The sequence below is a fragment of the Pantherophis guttatus genome, chromosome 6 (genome assembly GCF_059756535.1).
Source record: "Pantherophis guttatus breed Tessera chromosome 6, ASM5975653v1, whole genome shotgun sequence".
Lineage (NCBI taxonomy): Eukaryota > Metazoa > Chordata > Lepidosauria > Squamata > Colubridae > Pantherophis > Pantherophis guttatus.
In genome coordinates this window covers 52330560-52352497 of record NC_142068.1, presented here as the reverse complement: position 1 = coordinate 52352497, position 21938 = coordinate 52330560, and the positions used below count along the sequence as shown (strand labels likewise).

At 36.9% G+C, this 21938-nt stretch overlaps 1 protein-coding gene and 1 pseudogene across 1 annotated transcript in view; one reads left to right on the top strand and one right to left on the bottom strand.

Annotated features, from left to right (window-relative positions):
- LOC117678787 (guanylate cyclase 2G-like) overlaps positions 1 to 21152 on the top strand; it is a 53757-nt gene extending 32605 nt beyond the window's left edge. Inside the window, exons 12-20 of the mRNA XM_087872359.1 lie at positions 2484 to 2652; positions 4095 to 4250; positions 6572 to 6749; positions 13351 to 13491; positions 15222 to 15414; positions 15573 to 15747; positions 18272 to 18370; positions 19358 to 19449; positions 20567 to 21152. Coding sequence (XP_087728485.1) covers positions 2484 to 2652; positions 4095 to 4250; positions 6572 to 6749; positions 13351 to 13491; positions 15222 to 15414; positions 15573 to 15747; positions 18272 to 18370; positions 19358 to 19449; positions 20567 to 20704 — 1341 coding nt within the window. The 3' untranslated portion in view covers positions 20705 to 21152. The remainder of the gene's footprint in view (positions 1 to 2483; positions 2653 to 4094; positions 4251 to 6571; positions 6750 to 13350; positions 13492 to 15221; positions 15415 to 15572; positions 15748 to 18271; positions 18371 to 19357; positions 19450 to 20566) is intronic.
- On the bottom strand, positions 7224 to 8229 carry LOC148113115 (uncharacterized; annotated as a pseudogene).
- Positions 21153 to 21938: the final 786 nt, after the last annotated feature.

The following is a 21938-nucleotide window of genomic DNA, read 5'->3' as shown; positions in this document are numbered from 1 at the left end:
ACCATAATTATTTCTAATTTTGATCTCAGAGAAAGATTAGGATGGCAGTACTGGAAAAATAATGCTCTAGAACAGTAGTTCTCAACCTTCCTAATGCCGCGACCCTTTAATACAGTTCCTCATGTTGTGGTGACCCCCAACTAGGGGTGGGTTCTAAATTTTTTTACTACCGGTTCTGTGGGCGTGGCTTACTTTGTGGGTGTGGCTTGGGGGGTCATGTGACTGGGTGGGCGTGGCTAGCTGGTCATGTGACCGGGTGGCCATAGCTATATGTATAGGGACTACTCAGAGGGCTGAAAAAAGTCATTTTTGACAGGTCCTCACACTTTTGACTGGTCCTCATACTTATGACCATCCTCACATTTATGCCTGTGCAGCATTCTTAACAACCATGTCACTCATTTCACAACTGCTTCTCTTCAACATGGTATAAGATAGGGCAAAAAACATAAAATGTGAGGACAGTCGTAAATTCGAGGACTGGTCAAAAGTGCGAGGACCAGTCAAAAATAACTTTTTCACCCCTTTGAGTAGTCCATATGCATAAAAGGATACAGCAATAGAGAGGGATGAAGGAAGGGAAGGGAAATTAGAGTAGGAGTGAGGGTAAGAGAGGGAGGAAGAGAGGAGGAGAAGGAGAAAGGAAGAGGAAGTAGGGAGGAGAAGAAGAAGGGGAGGAAGAGAAAGTAAGAAGAAAAGAAAAGAAAAGAGAGAGGTGGTAGGTTTGAGGAGAAAGATTGCTGTACAATAAAAAAGATGAAAGGAAAGAAAGCCAACCCCAAACAAATATTAAGATATTAAGATAAAGAATGAATTGTTAAACTTTAAAGAATAAAAGAGAACAAATAGCAATAAATAGCAATAATTAGAAACACACATACAAACATACAACGTATTTTCTTTGAACAGAGTATTTGGCCGGTTCACAAATTTAAACAGTTGTAGGAGGTTAGCATGCACCCCTTTCCTAGAAGAATGAAATATTTTGGGAAATATTAAAAAGGCAGAATATTATATTTCCCTACCTGGATGAGAAATGGAGAAGCATATTTTACAGACAAAGCAACTCCCACCTTCCTGCCCCCCACCCTTTGTTAATGGGCCAGAGGCAGAAACTCAATCCTTTGTCAAAGGACATTTGCAACACAATAGCAACAGAAACTAACACAATGGGCCCCATCAAGCCATGTGATCCTGTCCACCATTAAACCATCTTTCCAAGCAGTCTCCATGTTTCCAGTGTCTTTTTCCCCACTTGGAGCAGAACCCAGAAGGATATTTCTTCCAACACAGTATTTAGTCATTTCAATTAAATTTACAATTTTTATATTTCCTTTTTACCATATTTATTCCTCATCTATTTCTTAAAAAACCAATATTACCCTTCATCCTCATCTCTAATCTTAATCAAATTCAATTTTTCCCTTCTATCCTATATTATACCCCTTCCCATTGTCATCTATTTTTATATCCATCCTCACATTGGTTAATTATGTAATACAGTTGTTTAATACAAATTCAACATTTTAATATAAATCAATTAGTTATATAGCTACCTTTTTTGTATATTAATCAATATGAACATGAATATTCCAATTATTTCCATGCAATCCAATTTCTTACAAATCAATTAATTATATTTACCAATAATAATAAACCAAATTATTTCCCCCATATATTCCTCCAAACCACAACTTAACCATTTCTGCTTTCAACACAATATACAATTAATAGTATCTCAATTATTACAATTCCCTAGTTAAATAGAGCTTTTTTTCTTCTGTGTTTTAAAATCTTGAACCTCCTCTTGCCCTAAATTTCCCATTGTTTGCAGTTTGCACCTACCTTTTTTGGTGAGGAAAAAGAAATCTCTCTGCCTCATTTTGTCGTTGCAGCCAAGACCCTGCTTACTTTCAATTTCCCTTTCTCAGCATAGCTAGGGGGGAAAAGATCTGCTCCAGGAATTTACCTCTTTGCAGCTAGCTAGCAACAGAGCCCTCCGCAAAACAGTTGAGAGTAGGGCGGCTCTTTGAAGCCCCGCGGCAAGAATTTAAAGTTTTTTTCCCCTCTAGCCATCAGCTGGGACTCCGGAGGCAGCAATAGATTGGGAGTGGGCGGGATAAACGAACGGCGACCGGGCGATCCGGCAGAGGGTGAGGGTGAGTGAAGGCGTGGGGGGGCGAGAGAGGGCTTTGGCGATCCCTGGGAAATGGCCATTCGACCCCCAAAGGGGTCGCGACCCCCAGGTTGAGAACCGCTGCTCTAGAACCAAAGCTATAATAGACTATATTATGATTAAAATTAATCAAAAATTGAAATATTGCTGTTGCTGTTCATGGTAAATATTATATCATACTAACTTTCATTGTTTAAAGTAATCTACTGATTGATGTAAGAATCATGCAGCTATTGGTAGATTATTTTCCCTATCATACTAATATATTTGTATTACGCAAACATACACTCCGTATGTTTATTTTCAGGGTATGTTGTTCATCCACAACAGCCCTCTGAAATCTCATGGAAATTTAAAGCCTACAAACTGCCTGGTAGATAGTCGCATGCAAATCAAGCTGTGTGATTTTGGCTTATGGGAACTTAAATACAGAAGAAAATCTAGAATAATAACAGAGGAAGAGACGAACTATGCTGGTAAGAGCCCTATATAATTAGTGCAAAGAACATCAACCATCTAAGCACTTAGTTTGTAACATCTCAGTATTTAAATATTTTGAGGGAAAAAACATATTGAGATTATCATGTGCAGTAAGCAGATACCTGCCTTGTCTGATCACTTTGTTGCATAATCTCACTATTCTGTTCTATATGGGATAGATAGATAGATAGATAGATAGATAGATAGATAGATAGATAGATAGACAGACAGACAGACAGACAGACAGACAGACAGACAGACAGACAGACAGACAGATAGGATAACTTTATTGTCACTTTGAATGTACACTAATTGGCATACATTAAAATGAAATTTCATTGCATGCAGCTCTCAAAGGGTCACCACCTCCAATATACACTACATAAACATGACAAAACAAATACATAAATAAATACAAAATTATGGATATATGCACATATATTATATGATACAGAGAAACAACATAGTCTAGTTTGGATGCATACATGAACATGGCGAGAAAAATGAACTTGCAAGTTTATCAGACAGACAGCATATGGAACAAAACTGTTACAGAATCTGGTAGTCCTGCTAGAAATACTTTGAAACCGTCTCCCAGTGGGGAGCAACAGAAACAGACTCTAAAGTAGGTGTGTGGGGTCTCTTACAATGCTTTGACCTCTAAGCACATAGCGCTTATAAGCAATATTCTGAATAACAAGAAGTGAGCTTCCTATAATATCTTCTCGGCTGTCCTTACCAGTCTGCATGGACTTTCTATCTGAGGCACTGCTGCTACTATGCATTACTTTTACCCTCCCAGTCTTCCATGGGTATAAAATATTATACTTTATCCTTATCATTAGGACTATAAAATGTAATGAAAGCAGATCCTGCTTGCTGTGAATGACACAACCCAATCAGGAGTGGATTCTACTTACCTCTGCTACCGGTTCAGAACAGCAGCACGCGCGCATGCGCAGATCATCCATGATGATGTCCGGCAAAGTGAGCAGAGCCTCCCGCCACCATTACTACCGGTTTGCAAGAACCGGACTGAACCAGGAGCAACCCATCACTGAACCCAATGTTCTTTCATACAAGCATGAAAAAAATGGCAAAAGATAAACTGAATGCCTGATAAATTACAATGTGAAATTCCCAAATCCATTCTATGGACTAAAGTGCAGCTTATGTACCCATATATTTTTACTTTATGAAACATTGCAAAACAGTATTCAATAATCTTACAATTGTTGTATAATTAAATTATTGCAGAAATAAGCAATAATCAAATATGAAGAGTTATTCCTAAAGGCCACCAAAACTATCTCATAATTTTTCAGACTTGGGGTAAATCCTAAAACATTAAAATACTGCTTTAGATATAAATAGTATTTGAAACGAGAATTCTAAATGTCCACATTTTATTAATCTGTCCTATTTTGTTTGTTTGTAGATTTATACTGGACAGCTCCTGAATTGCTTAGAATGGAGGAGTATCCATTTCATGGCACCCAGAAGGGTGATGTTTACAGTTTTGCTATTATTATGAGAGAATTGATATACAATCATGAAGATGGTCCATTTCAAGATCAAAATAGGAGTGCAGAAGGTTCTCTTTTTTCTCCTTATTGTGAGAAAATGTATAATTTATTCTGCAATATTGATAGGTAGAAAAATTTAGACACATATATACACACACAAACATTTATAATCTGTTTATAAGTATGTATGCATAGACAGAGAAGGACAATTTGCAGAATATGTAATCCAAAAGTCCTTGGGAAGTATTATGTACTCATATATGTCTGCTAGCTAATTTACACAATATGTTTAACATTTTTAAAAGAATAGTATGCATCCCTAAGATAGGCTCAAGATACAGAAGGATACAGAAGACAGGCTCAAGATACAGAAGGATTTTGACAGACTTGAACAATGGGAGCTATCTAACAAAATGAAATTCAACAGTGAAAAAAGTAAGGTTCTACATTTAGGCAAGAAAAACAAAATGCACAGGTACAGTATATATAGTACCTTGCTCAATAGTAGTAACTGTGAGAGGGATCTTGGAGTCCTAGTGGACAACCATTTAAATATGAGCCAGCAGTGTGCAGCAGCTGCCAAAAAAGCCAATACAGTTCTGGGCTGCATAAACAGAGGGATAGAATCAAGATCACGTGAAGTGTTAATACCACTTTATAATGCCTTGGAAAGGCCACACTTGGAATATTGCATTCAGTTTTGGTCGCCATGATGTAAAAAATATGTTGAGACTCTAGAAAGAGTGCAGAGAAGAGCAACAAAGATGATTAGGGGCCTGGAGGCTAAAACATATGAAGAATGGTTGCAGGAACTGGGTATGTCTAGTTTAATGAAAAGAAGGACTAGGGGAGACATTATATCAGTGTTCTAATATCTCAGGGGTTGTCACAAAGAAGAGGAAGTCAAACTATTCTTCAAAGCACCTGAGAGTAGAACAAGAAGCAATGGGTGGAAACTAATCCAGGAGAGAAGCAACTTAGAACTAAGGAGAAATTTCCTGACAGAACAATTAATAAGTGGAACAACTTGCCTGCAGAAGTTGTGAATACTCCAACACTGGAAATTTTTAAGAAGATGTTGGATAACCATTTGTCGGAAGTGGTGTAGGGTTTCCTGCCTGGGCAGGGGGTTGGACTAGAAGACCTCCAAGGTACCTTCCAACTCTGTTATTCTATTCTATTCTATTCCTATACTGAAGCTTGTATCAGATTTTGAGATAATTCTACCTGAACCTGTCAGTTCAGATGACATAATTCTATTTTTCTGTAAGGACAATCATATTTTAAAGCCAAGTATTCATACACCAAGTATTCCAAATGAGCTAGTTTCTCTTTTATCTTTTTCCTTACATATTTTTTTTAATGATAAATTATTGTCCTGTACCATTCCTTTTGCTCCTCTACATTATGTCTTAGAATTTGTTTATCAAGTCACTGCTTGTCAACTTAATCTCTTCAATAAATCTTTGTCTGCCGTGGGTGCAACTAACTATCAATTAAATAAAAGTCTGTCCCACATTGACATGGTTCTTATTTACAGGTGTTTCTTTTCTAAGCTGTGGGAGGTGTTGTTCACAAATACAACATATACAATGTTTTTTCCCAGGGATGCTATGACATCATCCAGTGCTGATATATATTTTTCCATTATATTTTTGTATGTAAAAAGAGGGAGATTGTTTTTGAAAGTCAAACAACCCCCTCCCCCCTTCATAACAGTCTGAAAATGTGCTTGCTCAAATCTGGCCATTGTGGTTTTGAATTTCAGTAACAAAATTGGGAGCTAGGTTAAAGTGAGCTTGATTTTTTTAAAATAATAAAAACCATTTAAAATGAGATATACATATTATATTGAAAATTATAGGACATTCATGTTCTTTTCTTTTTTGTTTACAGATTCTACCTAAGTATTCTATTCCCATTTCCTGGTTAGTTTTTGAAAGAGAAAAACTCAAATTGCATTAATGAAAATTAGTTGCTTTGTTGTTGAATCTGCATCGTTCCAATGAATAGATGCATATCTAATGGCTTCATCTGGTCTACAAAACTTGACCCACAAATTATAGTTAGCCAAAGCCAACAAAATAGTATTATGGCTTAGCATGGGTTTAGAAACTGTCAGATCTGAGATTTAGATGACAGTCGTCAAATTTATTACTTCCTAAACCTGTGCTAAATTATAAATGCAATTTGGTTGATTTTGATTTAGTGCAATGTGTTATTCATTTATTTGTCATATTAAAATACCCACCTATCTCACAAACAAGTGTCTCTGGGCAATATACAACAAGTTATTACAGTTTAAGTCAGTTTATGATTTATGGTTTGATATTAGATGAAAAGCGAAATGCATAATATTTTGAAATCTTGCTGTGTTAATTAATTCCAGAAATAATAAAAAGAATCAAGGACCCTAAGTCTTCTGTTCCACTGAGACCCTCTCTTTCAGTAGACAAATGCAATCGCAAGGTAAATGAACTTTTGAAGGCATGTTGGGATGAAAATCCAGAAAAGAGGCCAACATTCTCTGAGATAAAGACAGCACTAAGAGACGCCAGCCCTGATGGGTAAATTTTCTCTTGAAGCAAAAGTACCTCTGTTCACCATTATTCTTTATTTGATACTGAGGATAAAGATGTTTCAAATCTTAAAGTGTTGGGTTTCTTAATAAAGACACCAAATACATAATAAAAGAAAGATATATAGCTCAGCATTCTTACATGCTTGCCAGCCCCAAACCAAGAAATGGAATTATTTGTAAAGAAGAATACAAAAGTTTATTATTTTTGTTTTATCAGATGTTTTTTAACCAGTAGTGTTATAATATTGAAAGAGGCTGTACAAATATTGCTATATATGTAAATATCCATTATTAATAATTATTAATCAGTAAATTATTTACTTTATTCATTAAACATGAAACTATGATGATGATGATGATGATGATGATGATGATGATGATGATGACAGTATACACAGCAAACGAGATGACCATGCTGGATTTCGTATCACAAATCACTAGTCGAACACTTCCCAAGCATTTAGGACGGCGTGATATGTCGGTGGATTATGTGAGCAGATCCCAGTAAGGTGGCCTTCTGCAGTAGACCAATGGTAATCTTGTCAGCGCCAATTGTTTTTAAGTGCTTGCCTAGATCCTTAGGCACAGCACCCAGTGCCGAGTACCACTGGAACCACCTGCACTGGTTTATGCCAGAGTCTCTGCAGTTCGATTCTCAAGTCCTGATATCTGGTGACTTTTTCAAGTTGTTTCTTTTCGATTCTGCTGTCACCAGGTATGGCAATGTCGACGATCCACACTTTTTTCTTTTCCACAATTGTAATATCCGAGGTACTGTGCTCCAGAACTTTGTCAGTCTGTATTCGGAAGTCCCACAGTAGTTTCACATGCTCATTTTCAACCACTTTTTCAGGCTTATGATCCCACCAGTTCTTTGCTACTGGCAGATGGTAGTTGTGACACAAGTTCCAGTGGACCAACTGAGCAACTGTGTTATGACATTGTTTGTAGTCAGTCTGAGCTGTTGTCTTGCAACAGCTCAGTATGTGGTCAATGGTTTCATCCGCTTCTTTGCAGAGTCTGCATTTGGCGTCATCAGCAGATTTTTCTATTCTGACTTTGATTACATTCGTTCTGATAGTTTGTTCCTGGGCTACAAGAATCAAGCCTTCTGTCTCTTTCTTCAGTGTTCTGTTGGTCAACCATAACTAGATCTTTTCCTTATCTACTTTCCCCTGGATCTTATCAAGGAACTGTCCATGCAGTGCTTTGTTACACCAGCTGTCAGACCGAGTTTGCATCGCTGTTTCCCTATATTGAGTCTTGGTTTGCTGTACTTTGAGCAGCTTCCACTTGTAAACCTCCAGCAGAGCTGGTTCAACACTATCTTTCACATAATCTGCCAGAGCATGCTTCTGTTCTTCGACTTTCTGCTTCACTTGCAGAAGTCCTCTGCCGCTTACTTTTCTGGGCAAATATAACCTGTTGACGTCACTACGCGGGTGCAGCACATAGTGTATGGTCATCAGTTTTCTTGTTTTCCTATCCAGGCTATCCAGCTCTGCTTGTGTCCAATTTACAATCCCAGCAGTATATCTGATGATGGGTATGGCCCAGGTATTTATAGGCTTGATAGTGTTATCGCCATTCAGTTTGCTTTTTAGAAGTTTCCTGACCCTTTGTGTATATTCTTTGCTGACCACATTTTTCACTTGCCTGTGCTTGATATTGTCAGCTGCAGTATGCCCAGGTATTTGTAAGTTTTGGGTTGGTGGCACTTGATGGTTTGTCCATTGGGCATTTCAATTCCATCACTTTCTACGATCTTCCCTTTCTTCAGTGCCACTGTGGCGCATTTGTCCAGGCCAAAGTCCATGCTGATGTCAGTGCTGAAAATTCAAACTGTATTGGTCAGTGACTAGATTTCAATTTCTGATTTTCTGTATAACTTCAGGTCATACATGTACAGCAGGTGAGATTTTCTGTGAATTTTTTTGCAGTTTGATAATCCAGATTAGTTTTCTCTAAAATTATTTACAGAGGGGTCATGGCGATAATGAATAGCAAAGGTGACAAAGAATCACCCTGGAAAATCCCTCTTTTGATGTTGACCAGTCTGTAACTTTCACTTCCAATAAACAGTTCCGTTTTCCAGTGCTTCATCGCATTTGCAATGAAAGTACCAGTGCACTTGCATATTCCAATGACATCCAGGCACTTGATGATCCAGCTGTGCGGTAGTGAGTCGAATGCTTTCTTGTAGTCAATCCAAGTTGTATCCAGATTTGTTCGGCTTTTTCTGTTCTCTAGAATCATTTTGTCAATCAGGAGCTGATCTTTCGTGCCTCTGCTCCCTCGCGTGTTTCCTTTCTGCTCTACTGGCAAGATGTTATTTGCTTCTAAGTAGTCTTGGATCCTGTCAGCTATAATGCCAGCCGGCAGCTTGAACATGGTTGGCAGGCATGTTATTCGCCTGTAATTCGCAGGTGTTGCCCTTTTGCTGGATCCTTCTGAATCAAATAAGTTTTCCCAGCTGTTAACCATTCATTGATGTTTCCTGTTTGCAGCATCTCATTGAATTATTCAGCCATTTTTCCATGTAGGCTGGTCAGGTATTTGAGCCAAAAGCCATGCAGTTGATCATTGCCCGGTAATGTCCAGTTCTTGACTTTTTTCACTCTGTTGCTTATCATTTCAGTAGTTATTTTCAGTTGGTCCATTTTGTTCTTGGAGAATTTCATCTCAAAGTCTCTGATCCACCCAGCATTTTTGTTGTAACATTTCTCAGTCTCCCACTGGTCTTTCCAAAACTGAGTAGTTGCCATTTTCTCAGGTTTTTCAGTTTTCGTATTCCCCATCTGATTCAGTCTCTGATAGAACCATCTTTGATCTGATTGGAACAACTGATTTTGTTTGTACTGGAATGACTCTGGCTTTGTATCTTTCCATTTTTCTTGCTGTTGCTGTTATCTGCTGCTTCGCAATTTCCAATACTTTGTCATTTCTTTTTGTGTTGAGCCCGTATTTTTTTTATCAGGTGTTTCTTGATCTTGCTGTTCTTCAACTTTTTCTCCTGAAAATTCTTTGGGTTGCTTGCATCTGCTCACAGGTTCTTGATTTTCAACTCCAACCTGATTTTTCATTCTGGTTTTCCAGTCGATTTTTTAGGGGCCCGCAGCTGTTGAATCCCCAGTTCTTCCGTTACTATGGCTGCTGTACTATAGACAAGCTGATTTGTTTATTCAATTGATATTATATGGACTGCTGCAAGTGCATAGTTCGCATCTATTAGCAATGGCACCAAATGTCTTCTAGGGACAGTCTTCAATGTTGGAAGCCGTCTTCTTTCTGCATGTATTGAGCATATGCCAAGACTTTAGCTTTCAGTTCTTGCTGCCTGGCATTGAGTACTCCTGGTGTTTCAGTGATGACTTCAGGCTCTTGCTGATTGTGTTCTTGCAAAATATCTGCATTTTCCCCAAATTCAGGCTGTTAGTTGCTCCAGATGTTATTGGAGTATTTTCTGCTGCCACTCTAGCAGTGTGCTGTTCAGCAGTCTGTGTTCCCATTTCACAATTTTTCCGTATTTCTTCAAGTTCAACTTCACTGAGCACTTTGTTCTGAGTGATGAATCATCGCTGATCGGCTAATCGTAATTCAGTTATCCTTGAGTCTGGGTATTCTTGTTTCCATAACTGGTACATCCTTAAGTAAATTAGTATTTACTTTATTCATTAAACATGAAACTATTATTATTATTATTTATTGGTTAATCTTTAGTGAGATTCACAGCCTTTGAGGCTGGTTAATAGCTCAGCAGCTCGAGTCCTAACCAAGGACCTAGGAACTGTTAAGGTATCGTCGGAGGATGTAAGCTGTTCCGAGTAAGGTGGTTTTTTGTAGAGTCAAAATGTTCAAGTCCGGCAAATTTAGAATTTCTAAATAGCGGGGTAGCCCTTTGGGTATTGCTCCGAGGGCTCCAATTACAATCGGGACAACACACGATTTCTTTTTCCACAGTCGCTCAACTTCAATTTGTAAGTCCCGGTACTTTGTGATTTTTTTCTTGCTGCTTATCTTCAATTCGTGCATCACCAGGTATTGCAATGTCAATGAACCATACTTTTTTCTCTTCAACTATTGTTATGTCAGGTGTGTTGTGGACCAAGTGCCTGTCAGTCTGAATCCTAAAGTCCCACAAGATCTTGAGTTTCTCATTCTCTAAAACTTTCTCAACCTGATGTTCCCAATGGTTTTTGCTGTACTCAAATCCAAACTTCTGGCACAATTTCCAGTGAATGATTTTAGCAACACGATCATGGCGTTGTAGGTAGTCAGTTTGTGAAATTTTGCTGCACCCACTGATCAGGTGGTCGACTGTCTCCTCTTTCTCATTGCAGAGGCGGCATTTGCTGTTGGTGGTAACATGTTGAATTTTTGCCTTCATACAGTTTGTGGCTAGGGCTTGTTCTTGAGCTGCCAAAATAAAGCTTTCTGTTTCTTTTTTCAGTACTCCTGATCTTAACCAGTTCCAAGTTAGTTTCTGGTCAGCTTTGCCTTCAATACTTTTCAAGTATTGGCCATGCAGAGCTTTGTGTTTCCAATTTTCAGCTCGCTGCTCAATTACTTCTTTCTTATATTCTGCTTTTGTTTTAGTTGTCTTTAAAAGGCCTCCTTTATTTACTTCCTTAATCATTGGTTCTTCACTTTTCTGGATGTAATCATTCAAGCTGCATTTTTCTTCTTCCACAGTCTGCTTTACTTGTAGGAGTCCTCGACCACCTTCTGTTCTTGGTAAATATAATCGGTCAACATCACTTTTAGGGTGCAAGGCATGATTCATTGTCATAAGCTTCCTTGTTTTTCTGTCCAAATTGTCTAACTCCATCTGGGTCCAGTCAATTATTCCTGCAGAGTATCTAATCACAGGTATAGCCCAGGTATTTATGGCTTTTATGATGTTTCCTCCACTCAATTTGGACATTAATATCTTACGAATTCGCCGAATGTACTTGGCTGAAGTTAATTCCTTGACTTTATTATGCATTAAGTCAGAGGCTTCTAAAATCCCCAAGTACTTGTAGCCTTCTTCTGATTTTACTGCCTTTATCATTTCTTCATTCTCTAGTTCTATTCCATCCTCTTCTATGATCTTGCCTGCTTTGGTTGCTATTGTTGCACATTTGTCAATTCCAAACTGCATACCAATGTTTTGGCTGAATTCTTTTGTGTTTTCAATTAATAAATTCAGTTCAGCTTTTGTTTTACCAAACAACTTCAAATCATCCATGTACATCAAGTGCGAGATTTTCAGTCCTTTCTTTGCAAGTTCGTATCCACAGTTCATCTTCTTCAAAATGATTATCAGTGGTAGCATTGAGAGTATAAAAAGTAGGGGTGAAAGGGAATCGCCCTGGAAAATGCCTCGTTTAATTTCAACTTCACCCAGTTCTTCTTCATTAGCCATAAGTTTTGTTTTCCAGAGGTTCATTGAAGATTCCATGAATTTTTGTATGTTGCTGCTGATGCCTAATATTTCCAGGCATTTCTTGATCCAGCTATGGGGAACTGAATCAAATGCTTTCTTATAGTCTATCCAAGCCATGAACAGGTTGGTTCGTCTTTTCTTTGAGTTCTTTAGGATTAGCTTGTCGATCAGCAATTGATCTTTTGTTCCTCTTGAGTTTTTGCAGCATCCTTTCTGTTCTACAGGAAGCAAGTTATTTCTTTCCAGGTATCCATAGATTTGGTTTGCAATGATACCAGTAAGAAGCTTGCATGTTGTTGGCAAGCAGTTGATTGGCCTATAGTTTCCAGGGTCCTTTCCTTTTCCTTTATCTTTTTGGATCAAAAATGTCCTTCCAGTTGTCATCCATCCATCATTTTCAGGTGTTTTTAGGATCTGGTTCATCTGGGTTGCCAATCTTTTGTGCAGACTTGTAAGTGCCTTTAACCAGAAGCCATGCAGCTCATCCGGTCCAGGTGCACTCCAGTTCTTCACTTTTCTTGACTGTCTTTGCACCATTGCTTTTGTTATTTTCACGTCTTCCATTTTATGCACTTTAATAGAGTCCTTAACCTGTTTGATCCATTTTGCATTTCTGTTGTGCTTCTTGTTGTTTTCTCACAAATTCTTCCAAAATTTCAGAGATGATGATGATGATGATGATGATGATGATGATGATGATTATTATTATTATTATTATATATTTAATCATGGATATATAGTCATATTTAGACACACTCTTTTGATATGGCAACCCACTCCAGTATCCTTGCTAAGAAAATTCCATGGACAGTACCAAAAGGCTAAACAATATGATGCTGGAAGATGGGGCTCTTAGGTCAGAAGGTATACACAATGAACATGAATCTGGGCAATTTTATAAGCTATTATCTGATCTTTCGGTTGGTAAGCTAATGAAAAAAAGTATCAGCAATACGTTTAGTTAAAACTACTGGAGAATTGCAGTAGTCTTAATTAGTTATTGTTGTGGTTATCAGGGCATTTTCAATCTTTAATAATCATACAGAATAAAGAGATTTTTAATGAATTCAGAAGCAATAGCACATTCTACTACATGATACTTTCATAGAATGGTAAAGTAAGTTTCATTCAATATTTGCTTTTTGAACACTTCTAAAAGCCATTTCAGTATCTTAGACAACATGGTTAATAAACTGGAAAAATATGCAAATCATCTGGAAGATGTAGTTGAAGCAAGAACGACCCTATTATTGGTAGAAAAAAAGAAAACTGAAACGCTTTTATCAACCATGCTACCTAGGTAAGGGAAATCTTTCATTTTTTTTCTCCTTTATTTCTGAGTAGATTGTCTACCTGTTTTCATCCTGCACAATAGGTCTAGCCCCAAGCTAAATTGACATGTATCATAAAGTGTTTTTGTTACAATTCCAGTTCTTTTCTCTTTAATAATTAAAAAGTATAGATCACAGAGTAATCTTTACCCAGAGGTCTGAGGAGCATGAGGATGAATGTCAGAACAAATGCATTGGTAGACACCATCTTTACCCTAGACAATCCTATTCTTAGTACATTCATTTGCTATAAACTTTTATTTGGCTTTTCCATTTAAATTAAAGCATTCTAATTTGCAGGAACAGTACTAGAATTTTCCACAAATAAAATTGCAAAGTAAGAACAAACTATGTTTTGGAATAGTAGAGCTGGATCTAAATTAAATTGGTTGTATTTATGGTCCACCTAAAGTAAGATAATTAGTTCAGTCACCTGAACACATGAAATCACATCAATTCCACTAGAACAGGAAACAATTTGGTTACATTTTTGTAATGAAAGTCTGTTTTGTGCAAAATACATTGCAACAGAATCAGACAATGCTTACTTACATATTAGAAATGAAACTTTCACATCATTCCTAGGAAAAAAGAGACAGAAATATGCAAAATGTTTCAATGCATAGGTTGTTTTTGTTTGGCATTATGTCAGAATGGAGCTCCCATAGCTTTGATTATTAAGAATTAAATGACCCTCGAATGAAGTCTCAAAATATGTTGGAGTAAGGCAATGATAGTGGCAACTGATTTGCAAAAGTAAAATGGTAATTCTAATAGTTCATCCTTTTTACAAAGAATTTAGATATTCATGGCTCAAAATTAATCTCATTAAATCTGAATCTGAACCTATCAAAGGTCCTTCATCCATGCTGCTGTTCAGCAGTTTGATCTTCTATATAGTAAACGCCAGTTTATTTAAAATCTTGCTAATAAACTTTCCGCCGAGATCTCGAGTGAATTGTGATTTGTACCTTTTTCTAGAAAAGGATGAGCAACTCGAAGCACACAATTTCCTTTCATGTAGTCCTTGGTCTAATTTCAATGTCTCCTACAATTATTTTGATTTGCTGCTCTCAAAATCTAATGAATGAGAACAAAGAGAAGAGAGAAAAAGAAAAGAAATGCACAAAGAGCAAGAAGATAGACCCACCCACATTTAGTTCGGCTTCGTTTTGCTCAGTTAATGTTTACCTAGTTCTGAAAAGTATTTCCCAGCCTGGGAACAGCATTGGCAGTTAAGCAAACTAAGACCATGTGTACTGTGACCCTGCTACATTAATGTACCAACCTCCCCTCAACCTCCTCATACTCTTAAGATGGTTGCATTACAAAAACACTAGAATGATTAAAAAAAAAACATTGCCACCACAATGGAGCCTACAAAGAGCCTTCCTTTGAAAGTCAATTGGTAGCTAGTATTCCTGTGCTGGAACCTGATTGTTTCTTTCCAATAAACCTCATTTAGGTTAATTTATCAGATTTACAGGTGGAAATCCTGATTTTTGCAGTACACACATTTTGGAACAGATAACATTATTGCTGTATTGTAAAGCTATGTCTCAATCACATACTGTGGTAAATAACTCTAATCTTGAAGAATCTTGTTATAGGAATGATAAATTGTATATAACTTGCATGGTTTTATGATTATAAGAATGTTGAATAGAGGCAGAATTTATCTCGTCCATTTATGTTCCAGTTTTATAGGAGAACAACTTGTTGCTGGAAGATCAGTGGAACCTGAAAGCTTTGAATCAGTCTCCATTTTCTTCTCAGATATTGTCGGCTTCACTAAATTATGCTCCTTCAGCTCCCCCCTGCAAGTCGTCACTCTCCTCAATGATCTTTATAGTCTATTTGATAATATCATTCAGATATATGATGTCTACAAGGTAGGGAAAAATTTCCCCAATAAAGGATATTTGCACCATTCCTCTCAGTAACCATGAAAAAATATCCACAATTTTCCATTTATCATTATCTTTACCTGAAAACTTTATCTGAGTTCTATCTATCTACAAGTGCAAATGATGACTTTTTTTGTTTCTAGGTTGAAACTATTGGAGATGCCTACATGGTGGCTAGTGGCCTCCCCATTCCCAACGGGGCAAAACATGTCGAAGAAATTGCTACTATGTCTTTGCACTTTCTCAGTGCAATTATATCATTCAAAATCAGGCACTTGCCTAATGAAAAATTGAGGGTGCGAATTGGAATTCATACAGGTGAATAGCATAAATCTCTTTGGACTTTCAGATCTTAACTGAATTGACCTTTTGTGGAAATGAATTTATCATATCACATACTGCTCATTGGCACAGAATCAGCAAACACTTGCAATTTATTATTCTTCCTGATTTATTTCAGATAACTGAGTTGGAAGTGTCCTTTAGACTTAAGCCTATACTGTTATATCCCCCCATTGCAAAATTTCCTTTAAGATAGGGTTCTTTGATGAACTAAGAAGAATTGCTTCTTTTATTGGTTATAATTCATTATTGATCTCAGAATGTTTGTTTTATAGGATATGAAATGATACAGTATAAAAATTCATTGCCTTTATTTTTTCTGTCTGTGTTTGAGAAAGATATTACAACTTTTAAGTCAATCCTAGATCCCATCCTGAGATATGTGCTTGTGTTCCAAGTGGTCACAATATAAAATAGAATAGAATAGAATAACAGAGTTGAAAGGGACCTTGGAGGTCTTCTAGTCTAACCCCGTGCCCAGGCAGGAAATCCTACACCACTTCCGACAAATGGTTATCCAACATCTTCTTAAAAATTTCCAGTGTTGGATCATTCACAACTTCTGCAGGCAAGTTGTTCCACTTATTAATTGTTCTGTCAGGAAATTTCCCCTTAGTTCTAAGTTGCTTCTCTCCTGGATTAATTTCCACCCATTGCTTCTTGTTCTACTCTCAGGTGCTTTGAAGAATAGTTTGACTCCTTCTTCTTTGTGGCAACCCCTGAGATATTAGAACACTGATATCATGTCTCCCCTAGTCCTTCTTTTCATTAAACTAGACATACCCAGTTCCTGCAACCGTTCTTCATATGTTTTAGCCTCCAGGCCCCTAATCATCTTTGTTGCTCTTCTCTGCACTCTTTCTAGAGTCTCAACATATTTTTTACCTCATGGCGACCAAAACTGAATGCAATATTCCAAGTGTGGCCTTTCCAAGGCATTATAAAGTGGTATTAACACTTCACGTGATCTTGATTCTATCCCTCTGTTTATGCAGCCCAGAACTGTGTTGGCTTTTTTGGCAGCTGCTGCACACTGCTGGCTCATATCTAAATGGTTGTCCACTAGGACTCCAAGATCCCTCTCACAGTTACTACTATTGAGCAAGGTACCACATATACGGTACCTGTGCATTTTGTTTTTCTTGCCTAAATGTAGAACCTTACTTTTTTCACTGTTGAATTTCATTTTGTTAGATAGCTCCCAATGTTCAAGTCTGTCAAGATCCTTCTGTATCTTGAGTCTATCTTCCGGAGTGTTGGCTATTCCTGCTAGCTTGTTCTAACCTCTAATGTTCTAACTTCTAAATGAGTTAGAACATTGTATTTGATGCTTGAGAATTAATCTGGTCACTTGTTTCTGATTCTATTATATTCTGTTCTATTCTATTTTAGTATGGAAATCATATATATCATATTAAGTAACAGTTTAACTACTTTATAATGAACTGAAATTGGCTATAATCCATGCTTTATTAACTGCAATTATTGTATTCACATAACAAACCAAAAATCAAACAAGCTATAATATCTCTTTGTATGATGTGTCAGCCAGTCACTGGCTGAGGGATGGTAGTGAGGGATGGTAGTTCTTGCCATCCTACTTCCAGATATCTGCTGGTATCCTCTATATCAGGGGTGTCAAACTCACGACGTCACATTGTCATCATGTGACGTATCTCAACTTCTCCCCCTTTGCTAAACCGGGGAGTGGGGGTGGGCGTGGCCAGCGCATGACACATCTGGCCCAAGGGCCGTGAGTGTGACATCCCTACTCTATATATTCAGGGGAAGAATGGTGTTAGGCTCAGAACCTTGACAAATGGAGCTCTACATGTTCAAATCTGTATACAAATCTCATAGGAAAAATCTCCATGATACATAACCATAATGTTGTGATTATGTCTATCTGATGCTGTAGTATTAAGGATATAATTATTTATAATTATTTATATGCAGTATTTCATCCATGTGCTATGTTACTAAAACAACTTTACTAGTATTATATAGAGTATGCATCAGGACATTCTTTGCATTATACTTGCCTGAACCATTCATATATTTTTTTCAGAAAAGAGTTAGCTTCTGAACAAAATAAATGTTATCCTCTCCTGGGAAAACAAGATATTAGATTAAATGGATTTTTAATTGGATTTCAATTCACTCATATTTTAGCCCCTCCTACTAGCTATGTAGTAGCTGACCATAGTGGAAAGATGGTTAACCCGATCCACGTTCTTAAGCATATACAACTTTGGCTCTTATATTTAGAAAAAAATATTTCTTCAATAAATACTTTAGAAATAAGAGCATTCTGCAGAATAGGAAAGCCACTATAGTCGGTAAAATAAAATATATGTAAAAACTACTTATTCCAATATTCATATCAGATGCCCTAAAATCCAAATTTTATTTCTACATTTCAGTAAGACATAAAGCATGATAGAATCTCCTATGCCTTTTATGTCTGGCTTAAAGTAATTTTTAATATTTGTTGTTCCAGGCCCTGTTGTTGCAGGAGTAGTAGGCATTACAAGGCCACGCTATTGTCTTTTTGGAGACTCTGTGAACACAGCTTCACGGATGGAAAGCACCAGCTTACGTATGTTATCATTTCTTAGAGACAAAATAAAAGGCTGATGTAAACCATATATATACCATTTTATTATTGCATCCTGTTGTTAGACAGTGCAAAATGGTCTACAGGTGTATAAATGAATGGCAATAATAGCTAATTGTAGGATTCTTATACTCCTGAGAAGTTGCAGAGAAAGAATATTATTTTTATGCTCAGGTAGTGTCATCCATCCCATTTATTTAATTTGAAAAGAAAGATTCCTGCTTCATTTTTTTCTCAAGAGAACAAAGCGATTACAGATTAGAGCAGGCAGAGTCTGTCGGCTTGGTGTGAAAGCAATGCAATTAACTTTCCCTTTCCCCCTGGCCACTCCCCCCCCCATCAGTCCAATTAAACGTTCTCAGGTTCTTTTGGAAATGGACCCTGAATTTGCGCCTTTCCCATCTCCATATTCCTTTTGCTGACCTTGTGCTTGTTCCTCAGAATCAGGGCTGACTTTGCTTCAACCCACCCCCCACCCCCCCAAACATCCACATTCCAATGTCTACCCCTCCTGCCGTTGCTTATGTCAAGCTGGCAAAAGATGCAATCGAGGCAAGCAGCAGAGTGATAGCTATGACAGGTGGAGAAAACATCTGGTTGCTCATTATTAGAAAAAAAGGGAAAGATTTCAGATTAATTCTTAAATATGAAGATCACCTGAATTGCAATCAGCTTGACCCTAATTTGTAATTAAGAGTTAATAGATAGGGGGAAATGTTATTAGACAAAACTGTTTAAAGTAGAATACTTTCAAACACTTTTCATCAGTGCGCTTCCAGGGAAGCTATGGCAGACTGAAGATAGGGATAAATTACTGAAGTTTGTATTTGTCTTAAAGGAGAGGGAATAATTTCTTTATATACATTTTTTTCTTTATTGTTTTTTCTTTTTCTATGTATTGTTTTTCTTTTTTGTATTTATAAACTTTAATAAAAATACATAATAGATATTTCCTTCTCCATTTCTTAGCTCTGCAAATCCATGTTTCTAATACCACAGCAAATGCTCTTCAAAGAATTGGTGGTTATAATTTGCAAGAAAGAGGAACTATAAGAATAAAGGTATGCCTTCCATAGAATCAAAGAATATTCTAGCTGAAAAGAGGGGAATGGGTTAGAAGAATAAATTATTAAAAGGAGATTTAGCAAGCCAGAATGCAATATATTTTAGCTTATCCCCCCTATAGTTAAATGTTATGTAGAAAGCTTTTGACAGTGTGTAATTTTGCAATACCATTAAACTCCAGCTTCCATTAGAGCTAGTCAGCATTGCTAAAACTATGAAAGATAATGGGAACTGCAGCAATACTGAAAATATGTCTTATTGCCCATCCCTTTCTCAGAGCTTTGACATTACAACCATTTGTTGATTGATCGATACTTTGAACAATCATTACATTACAATTATGCCTTTCAGTACAAAAACATGCATGCATCCAAATTGATGAGCTTTGTTTGAGAGATAGTAAAGTTTTCATTAACTCTAGCTTGGTTCTTTGGTTCTTGAATATAGCTTAGAAACCTGGTTCTCACTCAACTGCAAACTAGTTTTGACCCACTTTAGTATTTTTATGAAATCAGACAAAGATCGCCAGATATTGACACTTTGGTGGACCATTTAAGCAAGGAAGATCCAAAATAAATGTTAGAGAAATGATTGTAAATCTGAAATATTGGATAGCTTTTCAGAAGCAGTTTTCCTATGAAGAAAGATTGGGATAGTGAAAAGTGGCAGACCCAGGATTCCATTTTTTCCATTTCTTCTTCATTACCTTTCCTTAAAGGAATGCTTTTAATCATGCTAAATGCTAAATGCTAATCCTTTCTAAAAAGCTGGCAGTCTTCTAGGCCAGGGATCCCCAATCCCCAGGCCATGGCCCACTACCGGCTGTGGCCTATCTGGAATTGGGCCATGCGAGTGGCTGGCCAAAGAATGTATGCACATGTGCAACTCAACTTATGTGAGCAGTGGGCCAGCAGTCACTCACGTGCATGCGTACTAGCCTGCTGCTCATGCAGCCCAGTTCCCCTCTCCTCCCCCAGCTAGGCCAAGCCACAAAATTTGAAATTCGCTGTTCTTTTCCAACATTCTGCAATTATGGGTATTGATATAAATACACATATGAATAACTTTGCTTTTGATGTTATGTAAAAGAGCTTTGTTTTTATTGATTGCTAGGGTAAAGGACAGCAAAGGACTTTTTGGCTGAAAGGAAAAGCTGGATTTGACATGCCACTACCAGATTTCAACAACAAGTTTCAACCACAGATGAAGGGAAATGAGGAGGCAGAATCTGTATCTAAGGACTTTATCTGACCTAAACGTTATCAACTGAATGTGATCTCCTAGTACTTAGAGATTTAGTAAAAACGGACGTTGACTTACCTGAACGTCCATTTTCGGAGTGCTGCGGATACACTCCATAGCTGAGGATTAAACCCAGCTATGGAGTATAGATGCAGCGCTCTGGAAAACACTTGTCTTTCTTCATGTTGTTAATTGTTAATTTAATTTTAATGTTTGACATTTATCTGTATTTAATTTGCATTGCTGTTCAACCTATAGTTTGGACACTTTATATTGTAAACTATCTTAATTGTGAAAGGAGAGAAATATATCTAATAGATTTCATTCAAATAAAGTGCTTTGATGTAGATGGGAGCATAAGCACAATACCTATCTGGAGCTCTGTAAAGTAGCTGTGCCTTTTTCGGTGATCACGCAGATGCCTTCTGCAGTTGCTTTACACTTGTTTAAAAAACAACAAAACCATGGCTGATTTAAACACTTGTAAGCTTTATGACCTACATTTGGTCAAACTTTAAAGTATCATTGGGGAATAGTATCTGAAACACAGCACAGTCCTTCTAAATAGTAATATCATATTAACTGATTTTCATAGTCATATTGCTACCTTTTGGACAGACAATCCAAAGCAAGAATAAGGCTCCTTTTCTTCCATGAGGCAAGAGCTTTTTTAGATATTTATAAGCTTACCATCTTCTAGAATTTACATTTGTTCCAAACCTAAAGTTTACATTATAAAAGAATAGACCCATAAATCATATTTAAATTAAAGAAAAATACCCATGGGCAATTAGTAGGATATTTTTTCCTTACCTTAAATTCTTCTTTTCATCCATTTACCATTTCTGTATAAGTGCATCACAAGGGAACTGTCACAAAGCCTCTTATTACTTATTGAATAGTATATAAAATAATAATATATAATATGTGTATATGCACAACATATTTCTTGTGGGTTGTTTTTTTTTTTTTTGCTTTATGCATATGTATGTGTAATTTCAGTGCATATCATAGTATTTAGGTGAACAAAAAAGTTCACTTTTTACATTAGTATAAGAAATGATGTAATGCCCTGCATATTGTCTGTGAAGATGTTTTTGTATTTTTTTAAAAAAAATATCACTAGCAAAATGCACAACTAAAGAAATAGTCTAGTGAATCTCATCAGACACAATGTAATTTATTGGAACATAAGAATGTTAACAATATCTACTTAGAAATAAATTTATTGAATTGTGTGTTT